The sequence below is a fragment of the Callithrix jacchus genome, chromosome 14, assembly GCF_049354715.1.
Source record: "Callithrix jacchus isolate 240 chromosome 14, calJac240_pri, whole genome shotgun sequence".
In the NCBI taxonomy this organism is placed as follows: Eukaryota; Metazoa; Chordata; class Mammalia; order Primates; family Cebidae; genus Callithrix; species Callithrix jacchus.
Genome location: NC_133515.1, coordinates 10,868,196 through 10,885,678, shown reverse-complemented (window position 1 = coordinate 10,885,678; position 17,483 = coordinate 10,868,196). Strand labels below are relative to the sequence as shown.

The 17,483-nt window shown below is 42.3% G+C and overlaps 2 protein-coding genes across 6 annotated transcripts in view; one reads left to right on the top strand and one right to left on the bottom strand.

Annotated features, from left to right (window-relative positions):
• TBC1D8 (TBC1 domain family member 8) overlaps window positions 1-9,322 on the top strand; it is a 134,110-nt gene extending 124,788 nt beyond the window's left edge. For all 4 annotated transcript variants that reach the window (XM_035271762.3, XM_002757434.6, XM_035271761.3 and 1 more), the window contains 3 exons: window positions 5,984-6,073; window positions 6,489-6,586; window positions 8,295-9,322. In XM_035271762.3, the coding sequence (XP_035127653.1) occupies window positions 5,984-6,073; window positions 6,489-6,586; window positions 8,295-8,747 (641 nt within the window). In that variant the 3' untranslated portion in view covers window positions 8,748-9,322. The remainder of the gene's footprint in view (window positions 1-5,983; window positions 6,074-6,488; window positions 6,587-8,294) is intronic.
• Window positions 9,323-10,400: 1,078 nt separating this feature from the next.
• On the bottom strand, window positions 10,401-14,526 carry RPL31 (ribosomal protein L31). 2 transcript variants are annotated; one of them, XM_003734683.6, is made up of 5 exons: window positions 14,497-14,526; window positions 14,014-14,120; window positions 12,264-12,389; window positions 10,769-10,881; window positions 10,401-10,473 (listed from the first exon to the last, which is right to left on the bottom strand). In XM_003734683.6, the coding sequence occupies exons 2-5, from the start codon at window positions 14,118-14,120 to the stop codon at window positions 10,442-10,444; spliced, it is 378 nt and encodes a 125-aa protein (XP_003734731.3). In that variant the 5' UTR covers window positions 14,497-14,526; the 3' UTR covers window positions 10,401-10,441. The 2 variants fall into 2 exon arrangements, with proteins under 2 accessions (XP_003734731.3, XP_035127668.1); XM_035271777.3 differs by having other exon boundaries at window positions 14,493-14,519.
• Between the last annotated feature and the right edge of the window lie 2,957 nt (window positions 14,527-17,483).

Here is a 17,483-nt window from a genome sequence, read left to right as displayed (position 1 = left end):
ATCCTTATTTTTCATAAATGTTTTCCTATTAATGTAGAAGGCATGAATAATTGTTTATTTTCATCATATAATCACCATCATCATCTTTGCATACTTGTCATTATATCTCACATTCTTAAATAGAGCATGATTGTTTTTATTTTACTCAATTATATCTTGGTTTTAAAATAAACATTATTTTGGAATAATTTTAGATTTATAGAACAGTTGCATAGATTAATACAGATAGATTTTCACCATGATATATTTTAAAATTTAGAATTAGCTTTTGAATTATCATCTAAGATTGATTTTTGATTCTTCATCTAACTTTCTAGTGAATTACTATTTGTTTCTAAACAACAACTTTATTTCTAAAAGACATTTTAATTACATTGATTTGTTTAAAAGCATTTGTAGTCCTTCATGGTTTCAGAAAATCAGTTGTTCAAACCTTTTTAACTTATATGATTGTGATATTTACACTGTGTGACTCTGAATTTAAATCAAGTTCAATGGAAATTAAGATTTGATACATTATTTTTTATGTATGTTTCGTATCTGAATTTTTGATGCAGTTAAAAAAAGCCTTAAGAAAACAATGATAAAAAAGCCTTAAGAGTGCAGACAGCCTAAAACCTCTATTTGAAAACATCATTTTCCTGAGGCCATGCAGACTCCTATCTAAGTACTTGTCATTTAAATAGACTTAATTCTAACAAATACTTACTTTCATAATGAATAACTTTGGTGGGACAGACATACTAATTAAGAAATGAAAGTTTACAGTTACAAATCAGGAAGTATGATGAGATTACATCAAATGTGAATTTGTTTGCCTAACGAATTCTCTTCACCTAAGTCTTATTATTATTTGCCTGTGGAAAAGGCAAGGGTACAAAACACGCGTATCAGTGCCTTGCTGCATACACCCACCTGGGTAGAGTAGGTCTGGCCCTCTGCCAGGGTGATGTAGGAGAAAGATGTCTTCTGTGAGCTTCATTGTAAAGGCATCTGCTGCAGTTCAGGTAGCAATGAAGAGCTGAGGCCCAAGGCCTCACCCATTTCCAGGAGGGCTCACTTTAAGGGCTCTTGGCAATTGTAACACTATTTAGCACAGGAGCTAGGAAAGAAATATTACGGATTATTTGGTACCTTATCAGGTCCACAGATAAAGAGTATTCCAGAAGTTAATGAAATCAAGAGTTTTCACTACAGATTGATAAACCTACAGATTTTGTTCATTTTGCTTAGTTAATTATACTCATTGGACTTTCAGAGCAGAACTTCCTGAAAGAACTTTATTTTCCTTGGAAAGAAACATTATAACAAACTGCTGAGAAAGATGTATTGAAAATGGTCAATGAACACACACAAATGAGACAATTTGGAGGTTTTCTGTAAGTTTGTATACTGAGTGGGCCTGTGAGGATCCCTCACATCATGAGTTCCTTCTGAGAACTCTGAGATTCAGGGAATATGCTATTTTATTCACAGATAGATCCTCTGAAAGGTTTGCCTGCCAGCCTGAATCCACATTAAAGAATGTCCTTAAAATGTTGACTAGTAAAATTGGAGCTGCTCCAGTCTTTTGTGTTCAACCTTCTATGAAGGAATAGGTTTCCTTCTGAGGTCTTATACATAACCAAGTGCATCTGCTGTCTCAAGGATGAATTTTGTCAAGAAGTTGAATTAAAAGGAGAAACCTTTTGAAGAATTCCAATCTGCAGTGGTTAAGGGTAATTATTGGCTTTTAAAAAAAAGCACTTAAAACATTGAAAACCTGAATGAATTTACTTGATAGTTGAAAGAGCACATAAAATTATATTAACATGTACTGACAAAATATGAATTCAAAGCAAAAGTTCAACTTTGAAAAAAAGGAGGTCACAAATGCTTCATTAGTGATGTTTAGTCAGTGTTATAATTTGAATTCTAAAACATAATTGTAGATTAGTACAGCAATATCTGTATGAATGAGGGAAAGCTTTGTTATTTTGAAATACTTGATATGAAAAAGTGTTGATTAGATTCAAAATCTAGTCCCATTAACCAAAAAATTGTCAACATTACATTTGTCAGTGAAAAGGGGGTTGATAAATAGAATGAGCACATGCTTGAAGTAGAATTACGAGCATTGGAACTGTTCAAATCCTCTATAATGACTTTTCGTCAAGTAGAGAAAAATGCCATTTGCTTTCCCTTTCTTGTTCAATTTCTCACTGATGGTGACAATCTGTTTTGAAGAGATAATCGTTTTGAAAACCTAATTGGGAATTACATGTAGCTACTTCACTATTAGTATGAAAACTAATATTAAAAAGTCTGGAGTGTGCTAAGATATTGGTAACATCCTTTTTGTCACTTGATCCTGTCTTACCTGTGATAAAGTGATGTATCATGGATATCTGTTAGAATGGATCTGCTTTCCAAACCTGTGTAGTACAACTGGAAATATACAAGATCTTTACATAGCATGGTCTGCTTTGCCAAGGGTATCTGCAGATTAGATGGTAGGTACTGATAAATACGTACCGTTGTATGCCACATAGAGACGTTCTGGACAAGGATAGACTTGCATATATGATGGTGGTCCCATAGGATTACTGTGAGACTGAAAAATTCTGTCTTAGCCATTGTAAACACTGTAGCAAAACATATTACTCATGTTTTTGTGATGATGCTGGTGTAAACAGCTCTACTGCCATTGTATAAAAGTCTAGCATATAAAATTACCTACAACACCTAATATTGGACAATGACAATGAATATTATTGGTTTATGTAATTACTATACTATTTATCATTATTTTAGCATGTATTTCTTCTACTTATTAAAAAACAAGTAAACTGTAAAACAGCCTCAGGCAGATCCCTCAGGAGCTATTCCAGAAGGCACTGTTATCACAGGAGAGGGCCGCCCCGTGTGTGTTATTGCCCCTGAAGATCTTCAGTTGGGACAAGATATGGATGTAGAAGACACTGATACTGACGATCCTGACCCTGTGTAGGCCTAGGCTCATGTGTGTGTTTGTCTTGGTTAGTAACAAAAAAGTTTAAAAGATTTTTTTGATTGAAAAAGGTTTATAAGAATATAAAGAAAATATTTTTGCACAGCTGTACAGTGTGTTTGTGTTTTAAGGCAAGTGTTATAACAAGAGTCAAAAAGTTAAAAAAGTTTATAAAGTAAAAAGTTACAGTAAGCTAAGGTTAATTTATTGAAGATCAAGAAGAATATTTAAAAAATAAAGTCAGTACAGTCTGAGTGTTTACGAAGTCTATGGCAGCGTGCATAATGTCCTAGGCCTTCATATTCACTCACTACTTACTGACTTGCCCAGAGCAGCTTCCAGCCCTGCAACCTCCATTCACAGTAAGTGCTCTATACTGGTATGCCATTTTTTTGTTCTTTTATACTCTATTTTTATAGTGTATTTTCTAGATTTAGATATGTTTAGATACACACATACCATTATGTTACAGTAGAGTAACGTGCTGTACAGGTATGTAGCCTAGGAACAATAGAGTTATAGGCTAGTTGTGTAGTAGGGTACACCATCTAGGTTTCTGTAAGTTCACTTTATGATGCTTGCACAATGACAAAATCGCCGAATGATGTGTTTCTCAGAACTTATGTCATTAAGTGACACATGACTGTGTAAAATAATAGATTTCACAGAATATTTGCTGTGGAGAAAAACCTTACACACATTAGGGAATGGGATGTGTTTAAAAGTGACATCAGCAGGAGTGAAGATAAGAGAACATGTGACTACTGGTTGTCAGAGATAAGCATGGCACTCAAGTTACACCCACCATCTTGATTCTTCATTTTTTGGTCAGCCTTTTCTTATGGCTATGCTAAGAAACAAAACTGAAGATAACTCTGTAAGCTCTCACTTTGAAGAATGTGCCAATATGTCAAGGAATCTGCTGGAACCCAAGAAACTGAGGGATGCTTATACTGCTGCTCTAAGGACCAGAATAATAATGGGAATGGCCCAAACTGCATAGGGGAAGAAGGCTCACCAGGTGAAATGGAAGCAGATTGGCTAAATGATGAATCCAGCTGAGATTAAGAGCCTCCCTCAGGAATAAAAACAGTCATTCTAAAGATTTAGCTGGAGGAGATATGATTCTGAAAATGGATGATGTGTTGAGGAAACTTGCAAAGGTCAACATCTCGCAGCGCACAAAAAATGGTAGTTTAGTTTATATTCCGGTTTAATAGGTGCATAGAAAATTGTACTTTACATTCCAGTTTAACTCAGAACTGGGTTCCTGAGTTAAAATGCTACAGAAGATTTTGAAAAGTATGGCAACATAGAATATAAACTTCATTAAAAAAGAAAACTTTTGTGAAATTCAAAGACTGCATCAGACCCTTTTCAATAAAAGAAAACTAAGTGCTAAAGATTCCTGGTATTATCCAAATCGTCAAGAAGCCACTGAGAAATCGGATGTATGATCCCTGCCTCCCATAGCTATTGCATCTCAAGTGATTTTTCTTACAATAGATCCTTGAAAAACAAGTTGGATACCTTAGTTGATTTACCTATCAGTGACTTGGCTATACTGGAATTTCTAATCCAAATGCAAGGCCTTGCTGCTATAATTTGATTGCTGTTTTCAACCACTATGGAGGGATGAGAGGAAGGCCCTATACTGCTTTTGCAAAATAAGCATGGTGGAGGATGGGATTATTTTGATGATTACTGTCATGTCTCAATTGCATCTGAAGGCCAGATTGTGTTCACAGCCATATGTGAACTCTTCTACCACAGAGAAGATGCTTATGGTGGAACTAGCTTTTTCCCTCCACAGGCATCCCATTTAGAAAGTGAGGAAGCTGGCAGTGGCAATGACAATGATATAGAAAATGAAAACTCTACAATGTGTAATGAAGGTCCCTAAGGCCATAAAGGAGAGACTTTCCTGCTGGTGCTATCTGTTGGAGCAATGAAGTTATCTACTACCTTCAAACAGAAGTCTGATAGGGGTTTCAGATGACCACATGTAAATCCTTTATCTGATTTTAACTTGTGTAGTACTTGAAGTGAGACAATGGACACTAATAGAAAATGCCTCTCAGTCCATTTATATTCTTGAATTACAGGCTACATATATATAGGAATGTAAAAATAAGGTCATGTTTACAGCCCAAATACATAAAAAGATTGAAGGGAGCTTTAAAGATTGTATGTATTCTTAGCAGTTACTGTTGCCCATAATGCATAGTAATCTATACTTACCATAAATAGATTGTGGAATGAGTATTTTCAGTGAGTTCCACGTCCAGGTGATGTTCTCTGCATATGCTATGATGGCAGAGGTTGGGAGGCTCTGCTCCGGGGGTGGTTGGCCCCTTGGCTCCTTGTTACTGTGAATACTTTACCTGCCTCTGCTGGACGCTTGCCCACTCCCTGGCTTAATTGCCATCTTTCTATGGCTCCCATCACATTTTGTTGATGACTTGTACATAGGTTTCTACTTTGTAGTATGCCAAGCTCTTTGGCATCCCAGCACTATTCCCTGGGAAATCCATTTCCATTCTGACTGCCCCAGGTACCAGGGTTTGTAGTTTTTCTCCTATTCAGTTTGGATTCTCACATGTGCCACTGCACAGAATTTGTTTTGGGCAAAGTTGGTAAAAGGGTCGCTTTCCAAAGTTTTGCTGCCATCTTGTGGAAGCTTGTCGAATCGCAGCTGAATTTTGCCTTTGATTTATTCCCAGCAGTGTCCTTCCATGAATGTGTACATTGTTAATTATAACAGTCTCCACATGCCTCTGGGAAAAAGCACATTTGGTGTGGGGGGCATTTTATTTTCTATTTTCTTTGCGTAGCCAGACAGTGCTTGGTGTGCATTTGGGTTCATGGACCCTGCAGAAACTACAGTCCACAGATTGGGAGCTACTGGCTTAGCCTTTAGTTCCTTAAAAAGCTACATTACTGTCAGTTTTGGTAACACAGAAAATTTATTTAAATCTCTCATCTTTTTTTAAGCACTCACTGAAAATGACCGAGACAGCCAGTCGCCATTAAAGAATCCTCTGTTGTCAACCTCAAGACCCCTGGTTTTCGGGAAACCCAATGGCATGTACCTCTTTTCATTGCTGCTCTCCCCTGGGCACACCAGTACAGTGGAAGGAGGCACTGGGTTGCCCTCACCCCTCTTGTAGCAGCCCTGTCTTTTCCCCTCGTCCAATGAATAATCCCCAAACCCACTCCCTCTAGTGGCCAGAAACACTCCAAGGGGGAGTGTTGCTGGGTAGTTGCCCCTTCTTCCTGTTTACTGTTTCACAAGCCCTCTTAGGGCAGATGTTGCCCAATTACCACCCATCTGTGGTCAGTTGTAAAACCAACTGCCTTTCCAAGGGTCTCTTGCTTTGCAGTTTTGTATAGAATTTGCTTAGTGGAATTCCTCACCTCCTTGCTCCCTGCTCCTACAGTTTCCTTTTTGCTTTCATTGAATTTATTTAAACTACATATTGTTTTCCTTTGTTTCAAGGTGGTGCAGTTGATTATCAGAAACAGTTGAAGCAGATGATTAAGGATTTAGCCAAAGAAAAAGATAAGACTGAGAAGGAATTGCCCAAAATGAGCCAGGTATGGACTTTCTTCAGTGCAGAGAATTAACTATTTTTTCAAATGATTAATCTGGGAATCAAGCTTGGGCCCCTTTACTTGCAAAGTCCAGGAAGTGGAACATCGTGGTGATTAAATGGTAAGTATTAAATTGTGATTAATTCTGGATACTCCAGATATTCAAAGTGCTTCCAAACAGGAGGCTGCCACACACTTCACATCTTTGAGGAGTTTTTATATAAAATTCATTTATCCAGGTTGTGATACTGATTTATTCCTCTGGGAGGTAGAGGCTGCGGATACAGCATTCTTCCCTTAAAAAATACTGTGCTCACTCCCTTTCCTGGGAAATCACTGGCTACATGATACACAGTACTCATAGGAGTCTCTAAAGCTTCTGAGCATCTTCCAGAAGAGAGTTGTGCTGTATTCAAGTTCCATATCATGGTGGAAGGTTGGTTTATTGCACTTTGAAAATGGTTCCTCCCAATGTTTAGGAAATGTAGGCTTAACATTAAAAACACTCCTTTTTTGTAGGACTTAAATCATTTTGGTGCTGTGTACTATGAGCCTTCAAGAGTAGAATTTAGCATGTGGTTTTCTCAGTCTTATTTTTTTGACCCAAAAACATCTTGTGGGATTGGCATTTCATAGCCTGTTTGGGAAATGCTGCTTGTCTACCATACCAAGAATTGCTCTCAGATGTTCATTCCACTCCCTGGACATAAGATCAAAATCAGTTAAAACCTCATCACCCAGAGCTATCAGTATTCACGTTTTTGATACACATACCTTTTTTTCCTAGGTAACGCTTCAAACAAAATGTTAATTAAATTAACGACCATGTTAGTACTCTGCTTTTCTTTCAAATAACCATGGATCTTTTCCCCAAATTGATGTTACATTAGTACCTAACCATTTTTCTGTTCCTGGAGTAATTGTGTAGCTAGATCCCACCTGAAGTACCTGTCCTCACATTACATATTCTCAATTTCAGCAGGAGTCTCTCAGATTACACTGAGAAAACAGGCATCACCGTTCCATTTCATTTTACATTGAGGTCCTGCATGGGCTTCCCACCACAGGAACATGGCCTACCTTGATAGCACTTCAGCTGTTTCTAGCATTTTCCTATGGTAAACTAGCTTAAAGATCCCTACAGATAAATTTGTACATTGCTGTGGTTATTTTGAGATGGAGTTTTGCTCTTGGTGCCCACACTGGAGTGCAAGGGTTTGACCTTGGCTCACTGCAACCTCTGCCTCCCGGGTTCAGGCGATTCTTCTGCCTCAGCCTCCCAAGTAGCTGGGATTACAGGCACGCCCCACCATGCCTGGCTAATTTCGTATTTTTAGTAGAGACGGGGTTTCTCCATGTTGGTCGGGCTGGTCTTGAACTCCCAACCTCAGGTGATCTGCCCACCTCGGCCTCCCAAAGTGCTGGGATTACAGGCATGAACCACCATGCCCGGCCTGCTGTGGTTTCTTGAATTGCTGTGTTAAAGGATGTGCACATCCTCTAGAAAGGTCTACCCATTTCCAAGTGTGTGCTAAGATTCTCAGGAGTCAGCACTGTTAATAGTTTTCAGAGTGGAAGGGCAGAGACTACCCTTTCTTACATTCTGTGTCTTCAAAAGTACTGGCATTTTCTCAAAGACCACAGGTAAAATGTTAAAAAATGACACTTCCACCTTGGTTCTGCTGCTACAAAAGACTTATTTCCATTTCAGAGAGAATTTATCCAGTTCTGTAAAACGCTGTACAGCATGTTCCATGAAGATCCAGAAGAAAATGACTTGTACCAAGCCATTGCCACGGTCACCACGCTGCTGCTACAGATCGGGGAGGTGGGGCAGCGAAGCAGCAGCTCCGGAAGCTGCTCCCAGGAGCATGGGGAGGAGCTGCGGGCCTCAGCTCCTTCTCCTGAGCAGGACTCAGTTTTTGTGGACACTGGGAAGACTCCCCAGGACTCCCAGGTGTTTCCAGAGGAGGCAGAAGGGGACTGGACTGTCTCCCTTGAACATATTTTAGCTTCGCTTCTGACTGAACAGTCATTAGTAAACTTTTTTGAAAAGCCACTAGACATGAAATCCAAACTTGAAAATGCCAAGATCAATCAGTACAATCTTAAAACTCTTGAAATGAGCCAATCACAGTCTGAACTTAAGCTGAGTAACTGGTAGCAAGATAGCTGCTATACACACTGGAGTTGGCCATACCAAAGCACGGACCAGACTGTTTCTTGGGGTCAGCCCTAAACCCAGGTTTCAGTCTACTTTACAAATGGGGCATCTGGATAAACAACCTGACAAACTAGCCAGGGGAACCAACACAGTCCTCAAGCATTTCTATGTATTCTGTCAGTGCACTAGGGTACCCATCAGTTCCCTTGATGCTTAGTTTTTGCCAGATTTGCTGAAACGGGCACTTCCGTGATGCTAGTGTGATTTTGCGCTCAGATGAACACAATTCATGTGTCATACTAACCAAGAAGCAAGAAAAGCCCCATGCTTTCATTTTTCACTTGGAATTACAATAGGAGAGGTCGAGAATCAAGTTCAGTTCAAGATTTAAGGGAGTCCACTATCTGTGCAATTGTATTTGGCTTTTTTTGCACTAATTGTTTCAATGCTGGTAATTGAAACCACTTTAATATATTTGGTTGTATTCACTTTGTATGTCCTTCCAAAAATGTTGTGTACAAACCATGCTTTCAATGTTGGCTTCCAAGTTTTTTAATAAGAAACTTTTTTATTTACTTGGTCCTTTTCTTTTACCTTGTAGAAGTGTCTTATGCTGTAGACTGTGCTAGTGAATGGGTAAGCTGGGACATCGCCACTGCCCATCCATGGGTTTCTGGGGGGCGCAACACACTGTAGGTACTCAACCCCACCTTGGGTGTGTCCTACCATTACCAGTGGGGCTTTAGAGACCTTTATGGCAGCATTCAACATACAGCTTGTACATGCTGGTAAAAAATAATCCCAGAAACACTGCTTTAAGACTGAAGTATTTTGCTCTGTTGTGCAGTGGTGTAATCTTGGCTCACTGCAACCTGTCTCCCAAGTAGCTGGGACTATGGGTGTGTGCCACCATGCCTGGCTAATTTTTTATTTTTAGTAGATATGGGATTTCACCACGTTGGCCAGAATGGTCTTGAGTTCCTGGCCTCATGATCCATCCTGCCTGCCTCAGCCTCCCAAAGTGCTGAGTACAGGCATGAGCCACCATGCCTGGCCCAGGACTGAATTATTACTACAAATTTTTGTTACTGATACCTTAAGGAACTTCTGAACCTTGGTTGCCAAGTACCTGAGACTACAAATAGCTCACAGGACCATTACAAATGACTTAAAATACGAATCTGGTTGCCTCACCAAAAATCAATTATTTTTGAAGACAACAATACTTAATACAGATGTAGGCAGAAACTTAAAGACCTACTGCCATGTTAATTTTATTAAATTTAAGATGCTACAGACATTACGTCACTTTAAAGTTGTTTCCTAAAAAGGATAAGATGCCAGTATCAACTGAATTCTACATCCTGGTTTCTGGAAAAATGCTTACCTTAAAATTAACAAAACATAGAAGTAGAATCACTAACAATATACCTTCAGTATCCCAAATACCCGGAACAGTGGTTCTAAAACTAGGTTGCACTTCGAAATCAGCTTTAAAAACCTGCCTAGACCCTGTCCACAAATCTAACCCCTGGGGATAGGGAGAATGCAGCACAGGCCATCAGTGTGAGAAAAGCTCTCCAAATGATCCCATAATTAGGATAGGATATACAAGCACATTATGTTGTAACTAAAAAGAACCAAAACATAAAGGCAATTTTTAAAGTTTATTTGATGTATTTGACGATCAGCGATTAGTTCTCATCCACATTGACTGTCTGTAGATCTGTAAAAGAAATGATAGTCAGCTTCCACACCCACATCACATCTCATATTTTAACTCTCAAAACCTTTTGTAGGAGGGTCTGGGCCTGTAGCATTCTATTTTCCACAATCTTTCCACATTCCAGACGTGGACCAGTTTTGCTTTCTTTAGCGTCTTCCCACACCAACACACAATTTTAATAAAGGCATAATGATGTGTGTCACCCCCTAGCTTAACAAATGAATTCACATTTTAACAGAGCTAAGGACATTTTTCTAACGTTAATTTAAATGGCTTTATGGGATGGAGAACTTACTTTTGAAAGTGGTAACAGGTACATAGGTAACCAAAGTATAGAGCTTATTTGGTGAATCTTCATCCTCATTACGTTTTCTGGACAACCGCACACGGATTCGGTATGGGACATTCCTAATAAACACATAATTGTGTTGCTAAAGTCAATGCGTTCTTTCAACCAAGCAGCTGCCAGCTGTATTCATGTATCTCGTCCCTGCTTCTAATGCTGTCCTGTCCTCTAGTATGACCAACTAAGCATTTATCATGATATTCAACCAGTTAATCCTAAGCAGGTATCTGGGTCCAAATGTGTATTTGTCTCTAGGGCCAGAAACTTGTTACATGATTTTTCTGTTACATTAAAACGTGAAGAAACGGCTGGTTCGTGCCTGTAATCCCAACACTTTGAGAGGCCAAGATGGGCAGATCATATGAGGTCCAGATTTCGAGACCAGCCTGGCTAACATGGTAAAATGCAGTCTCTACTAAAAATACAAAAGAAGCCAGGTGTGGTGGTGGGTGCCTGTAATCCCAGCTACTTGGGAGGCTGAGGCAGGAAAATCACTTGAACCTGGAGGTGGAGGTTGCAGAGCTGAGACTACGCCACTATACTCCAGCCTGGGCACCATCTCATCCCGTCTCCCGTCCCACAAAAAATGAAAAGGCGAGAAACACCTAAAAATTCTGCCCAGGCGCATACTCAGTTTCTCTAGCTTCTGCATGCAATCTTTTCCTCCTGTTTTACCCTCCCCGCAGCATCACTGCTGATTCTCTTTCCTCTATGGATCTTATGATACGCCCAGTATTGTTCTAGGCCCCGGATTTCTATAAATTCAGGACTTCATTCCTCTATCTGCCCCTCACTCTACTTCTGCCACTTGACAAGATGTCCTTTACAAAGCACAAGCCTCCCCTACCTTCTCCCAAGCCTCCCCTCCACTTCACAGCAGGATTGAATGTCAGCACTACTAACACCTGGGCTAGGCAATTCTTTGTTGTGGGAGCAGCCCCATGAATTGTAGGGTGTTTAGTAGTCCCTGGCCCATAGTATTATGCCTCAGTAGTGACAACAACCCCCCCCCGCCGCCCCCCGCCAACAACCCTGGGAAGGGACAGGTAAAACTGCCCCGCTTCTCTCATGGTGGACTTGTCATGCTATCTGTATATCCTACAAGGTCTGCCCTCACCCCTCCCTCCTTGACTGGGCTTGCAGTCACTTATTCCACCCAACCTGCCCTAACCACCCTCCTCCCAGATCCTACCAAGCTTCATCTCTGTGCAGTGCTCTTTCCCACCCTACAGTGCTGGCTCTTTCACTTGGGTCTCAGTTTGTAAGGTACATTTTAGGGGTTCCCTGCAGATGGTAGCCTACCCTGAGGCATGTCACAGTATTTTCGTTATACTTCCACATGCATTAACCAAATTACTCAACTAATATGGGCTCTGCAGGGTAAGCGCCAGATACACTGGTGTCATTGTGAAAGTTCACCTTCTAATACAGATAACTTTAGCACCTTATTCCTTTGGCCCAGACAGCTTTGTTGAGCCTGGTATCAATGCGCACATCTGGAGTTCCCATCTCCTTCATAGCAAACTTCCGAATCTCTTTGAGTGCCCGAGGGGCACGCTTCTTGAAGCCCCTAAGATTCAAACATAAGTGAACAAATTAAAGGAGCACGAAATTAAATTAGATTCATATAAGAAGTCCTCAATATCACTGATAGGCTCCTGGAAATGGACTTTAAGCAATGTCCTCTATAACAAAACCATGTTTTTACAGCATACAGTAGGCCAGTGCACTTAAAGTTCAGTGAAGACTTACTGTAGATGGTATGTCCTGTCGTAAAACCAACCTAAGCCAAACCTTAAACCAGTCAGGAACAATAGTTTTTTTTGCCACCAGTGTGCAACGCTCAGCAACTAGCACAATGTAACTGGATAAGATGCATAAACCATGAAGTCCTCAGGACATGTTTTTGAAACAGATCATTCAATGCTATTAACTTAGTCTACACTTAAAGAGCAGGGATCTGAAATGTGCAGGCAGACTTCCTCTTGAGTATGGTGAGGGCAATGGTTAACTCCATGGAGCTCTCCGTCTGTCAGTCTCTATCCAAAGAGCAGCATGTGCATTCATTAACTTATGTCTGCTCAGAACTCCGAGTTAAGTACTAATAACCCTTTGTTCACGATGAGGTTACACAGATACCTTTAAATTTTATGCTTTCAGTTAAATAAGATATGCAGAAATGCAGAACTCCACAGGCTAAAAAGACCAACTATTTGGATAAGGCCATTTCAAGTGAGGCAGAGATCAAACAGCCTACAGAGGTGTCCCACCTCTCCAAGACTGTAAACTACTTCCTTTGCCCTATCCTCTCCAGTAGTATATGATGCCATTTCCAGAACCCATCAAGCAAGCTCATTTCACTTAAATACTTCAACACAGAAGTAAAGCGTACTAGAAATAACAGCAGCTGGCAATCCATAAATCCACAGGTTGATTACATAAGCTCTGGAGCTTATGTAAGCAACCTATTGAGTCCATCAGATGGTATCTAATACTACGGAGAAAGACAAACCAGGGAAAGAAGAGAGAAAACATTAGGGAAGGGAAGTTTCTATACGACGACCAAGGTGGGCCAGGTGTGATGGCGGGCACCTGTAATCCCAGCCACTCTAAGCGGAGGCTGAGGAACGGAAGCGGAGACCGGACCACTACACTCCAGCCTGGAGATAGAGCAAAACTCTGTATCAAAAAAAGAGGGCCAAGGTTGACACTGGACTCAAGGTTTTACGGCGACGAAGCATTTAATTATCTGTGAAAAAGCATTCAGGAATGGGGAAAAAAAGTAAAAATTCAACAAAGCAGCTACTTTGAAACAGAAGCATGCCCAGTATGATTAAGTGGGTCAGCCAATGTGGGATCACAGCAAGAACTCTTGATTTCTAACCTAAGACAGAAGGCCGATGGAGGATCTGAAAATAGACATTACATGTTTGGGGGGTAGGGAAGGGAACAGGAGCACGAACAACTGCAGGCATTCAGGTAAGAAAGAATGGGGGCGCTCAGAAAGACCAATGCAACTGGTCAGACTGTGAATGTATCTGGAAGGTAGAGTCCACAGGATTTGTTCACTTGCCAATGAATGAAACAGAGAAGGACACAAGAGGAAAAGACTGGAGTGGAGACGATTCGGCACATCTCTGTGAGTGACAACCAGACGCGAGTTTGCCCTCCAGGGCGGGTACGGGGATACTCACACTCCATGGATGCGCTTGTGAATGTTGATGGTGTATTCTCGGGTCACCACCTCGTTGATGGCAGAACGGCCCTTTTTCTTCTCGCCACCCTTCTTTGCGGGAGCCATCTAAATGCAGGCGACAAGGAGGCTCAGAGCAAAGTTAGACAAGCTCAAGCCAAGTCCTCCCTCCCAACCTCACGCTGTCACTCTCGCGCCGCTTTCAGGTGCTGAGGTCTGGCCAGGCTAAGTCGGGTCACCCAGTGGCCCACGCACGCGCTCTCAGATGCCTCCGACCCGGAAATCCCTGCCGCCCCGGCTCCCCTAAGCCTGGTCACTTTCCTCCTCAGGCTCCGGGAACCCTTAAAAATCAGCGTGTATTCCCATCTTTCCACAACCGGAGCCCCGGGCTGGCTCGGGAGAGATTTCGCGGTCCCAGTTAGTACAATCCTAAAGGAGGATGGGGCTGGATTCCAGGAGCCCAGACTCCGCCACACATACTCACTCTGTCCGGTCCGAGGCGGAAAGAAAGAGCGCGAGGAATTGTGGGAGAAGGAAAGCCGCACTTGCAAGTACAACTTCCGGGTCGCCTGGCAAGGGGGTGTGGCTATGGAAGGGGAGAGACGAGACTGTGACGTAAGCTGCGCACGCCGAAATGGGGACAGCGAGCGGGGTCGGCGCCGGTACGCGCGTTTGGGCCGCAAGCTCTTTTGCAGCTTCTCGCTGAGAGATTCCCTCCGGCTCCGCGAAGGAACTTGCGTCCCTTGTCTAAGTCTTCGGATAAAACCAAAACCTAGGCCTACGCTGGATGGGAGCAGGGCCAGGGAGAGAGACATTCGTTTTTTGTTTTTTCCCCATTCATTCATGCATCCTACCAACACTGACTGAGCCTGCGTCGGGCGCGGTGCCTGGCTGGCGGTCCCAGGGTCACTAAGACACAGCCCGGCGCTGGAGGTCTTGGGAGGGCCAGCACAGCATTGCCAGTGATTGCTGTCCTGGGCCGTGGCGCCACAGGACTCTCGCGTCGTCCCGGTGCACGAGGGTGGGTCGGGTGCAGAAAGGAGGGGAGACTTGTGCGCGGTCTGGAAGCACTGGCAGGAGATATTACTAACTGAGGAGTGATAGAGGCTGCTGCACGTGGAAGGACTGGAGCAGTGTGGCTTCCCAGACTCTTGGTTGAGGGGTGAGAGAGCCTGTGGGGACCTACTCGTTAAAGATTTAACTATTACTGGTAATAAGGAGTAATTGAAAGGTTTTCAGGAGGGCAGCGCCATGATCAGATGTTTTAGAATAAATTTATCTGCCCAAAGTATCGCTTGGGAGTAGTTGGTGGCTACAAGACCACTAGAAATAAGCTATTTACAAAATACAAATGATGAGGGTCCAAACTAAGGCAGTTGAAGCGGGATTGGAAATGAGTGGACTAATTTTATAGATACCAGGAGGTAAAATTAAGAGGAGTTGGAAAGAGAAAACCAGAGGAAATGCGACATTTAAGAGGTATGGAAAGCAGAGGCTATAAGAAACTAGTTAAAAATCATTAGAGCAGTGTGGAAAGACCTGAAAATATTCTAGGCTGGGCGTGGTGGGTCACACCTATAATCCCAGCACTTTGGGAGGCCGAAGTGGGTGGATCACGAGGTCAGGAGTTCGAGACCAGCCTGGCCAACATGACGAAACACCGTCTCTACTAAAATACAAAAAATTAGCCAGGCGTGGTGGTGCGTGCGTGTAGTCCCAGCTACTCGGGAGGCTGTGGCAGGGAAATCACTTGAACCCGAGAAACGGAGGTTGCAGTGAGCCGAAATCGAGCCACCGCATTCCAGCCTGGCAAGGAGTGAGACTCCATCTCAAAAGAAAAAGAAAAAAGAAAATATTCTCGGTAGGGCGTGGTGGCTCATGCCTGTAATCCCAACACTTTGGGAGGCTGAGGCGGACGTATTGAGACCAGCCTAACCAACATGGTGAAACCCTGTCTCTACTTAAAAAATACAAAAATTAGCCGGGTGCGGTGGTGCGTGCCTGTAATCCCAGCTACTCAGGAGGCTAAGGCAGGAGAATCGCTTGAACCCAGGAGACGGAGGTTGCAGTGAGCTGAGATCGCACCACTGCACTCCAGTCTGGGTGACAGTTGAGACTGTCTCAAAAAAAAATTCTCATGTAAGCCAACTGGAGGGCAGCATGGCCAACAGGTACTAAGTGCCACAGAGTTCAAGTAAGGCAAAAACAGATGTATCCCTTAGGTTCTACAAACAGGAGATGGTCAGTGATTTTGGCAAACAGTTTTACTTCTGGAGCATTGGAGTGTGGGGGTGGGCTGCTTCCACCTGTTCCCTTCTTTCACAGGAGTACACCATTTTTAGTGCCTTCTTAAGCACAGGAGCTAAAAAGTTTCTGAACCCTCAAATATCTGAATATTCAACCCTCAAATTTAAATTCTGGCTTGTATGGAATTCTAGATTGAAAAGACTTTCTTCCCGGCATTTTGAAGGTGGGCTTCATTGTCTTCAATTTTTCAGTATGGTTGAGAAGTGATACGTCTTTTTTTTTCTCTCTGAAAGATTTTAGGATCTTCTCTTTGAATTTCTGAAATTTCATGATGATGGTATCTTGAATTTAAAGGAAATTTCCAGAATGAAAGAGCTTGATGTTCCAAGTTGAAAGGGCCCACTTAATGCCTGGCACTTTGGTGAATGGGAAAATGCCCAGAACAAGACAATGGACTCGTCTCAGGATCTCACAGGCAGGACTGGAGGCAGACAATTTCAGGGTTGGAACAGGGACTGTGATATGAGGAACCTTTGCGTCCTGTATCAGGGTGGATGTTGTACCTCTAGGTTTCCCAGCAGTCCTCAAAGGCAAGAGTTGGTGGTGGACAAGCAAGGTTCCTGCCATGTATCTTATCAGACTACAGAGGCCTTTCCAGAAACTTCCAGTAGCTTTCTGCCTGTCAGTGGCTAGAACTAGGGGCTCCATTGCAGTTAGGCCGGGAGAGCACGTACCTGCCAAAAGCAAATGGGATTGTCATGATTATGTTGGCCTGATGATGGATTGTGTATCTTTTTGGCCTGGGCTAGACACATTGCTTTTAATGCACAGAAGTGGGTTTCTGTTAACAAGGAAGAAGAGAGGCTGGCACACTTTGTTTCAACCCAGTGATGCTTGCTGTCATCTCTTCCTCTTTCTCATGCTCAGGCATCCTGAAGCTTGCTTCAGGCCTTGCATACCCCCTGGCCCTTTTGGGATCAACATTCCGATCCCCCTGCAATCACTCTGAAGATGTGATCTTGCCCTTTCTATCTGGCTCCCAGCACCTAGAGAGGGATTAAGGGACAGCTTCCTGAGGTACCATCCATTAGAGATAAAAGTGTTACTGTAATAAATCAGAAGTCTAGTGCCAGGGGACTCAAGTTTCCATATAACTGACAAAATGTGGGTAGATCCTACCTTTTGTTGAAACAAATAGACCCCTCCAGTGGGAATCTAAAAAAA

Coding starts and splice junctions, on each gene's coding strand:
- RPL31 (XM_003734683.6), bottom strand. CDS start 14,120: ATGGCTCCCGCAAAGAAGGGTGGCGAGAAGAAAAAGGGCCGTTCTGCC. Junction 12,390..14,013: donor CACAAGCGCATCCATGGAGT/GTGAGTATCCCC, acceptor TTTGAATCTTAG/GGGCTTCAAGAAGCGTGCCC. Junction 10,882..12,263: donor GTCTGGGCCAAAGGAATAAG/GTGCTAAAGTTA, acceptor TGTGTTTATTAG/GAATGTCCCATACCGAATCC.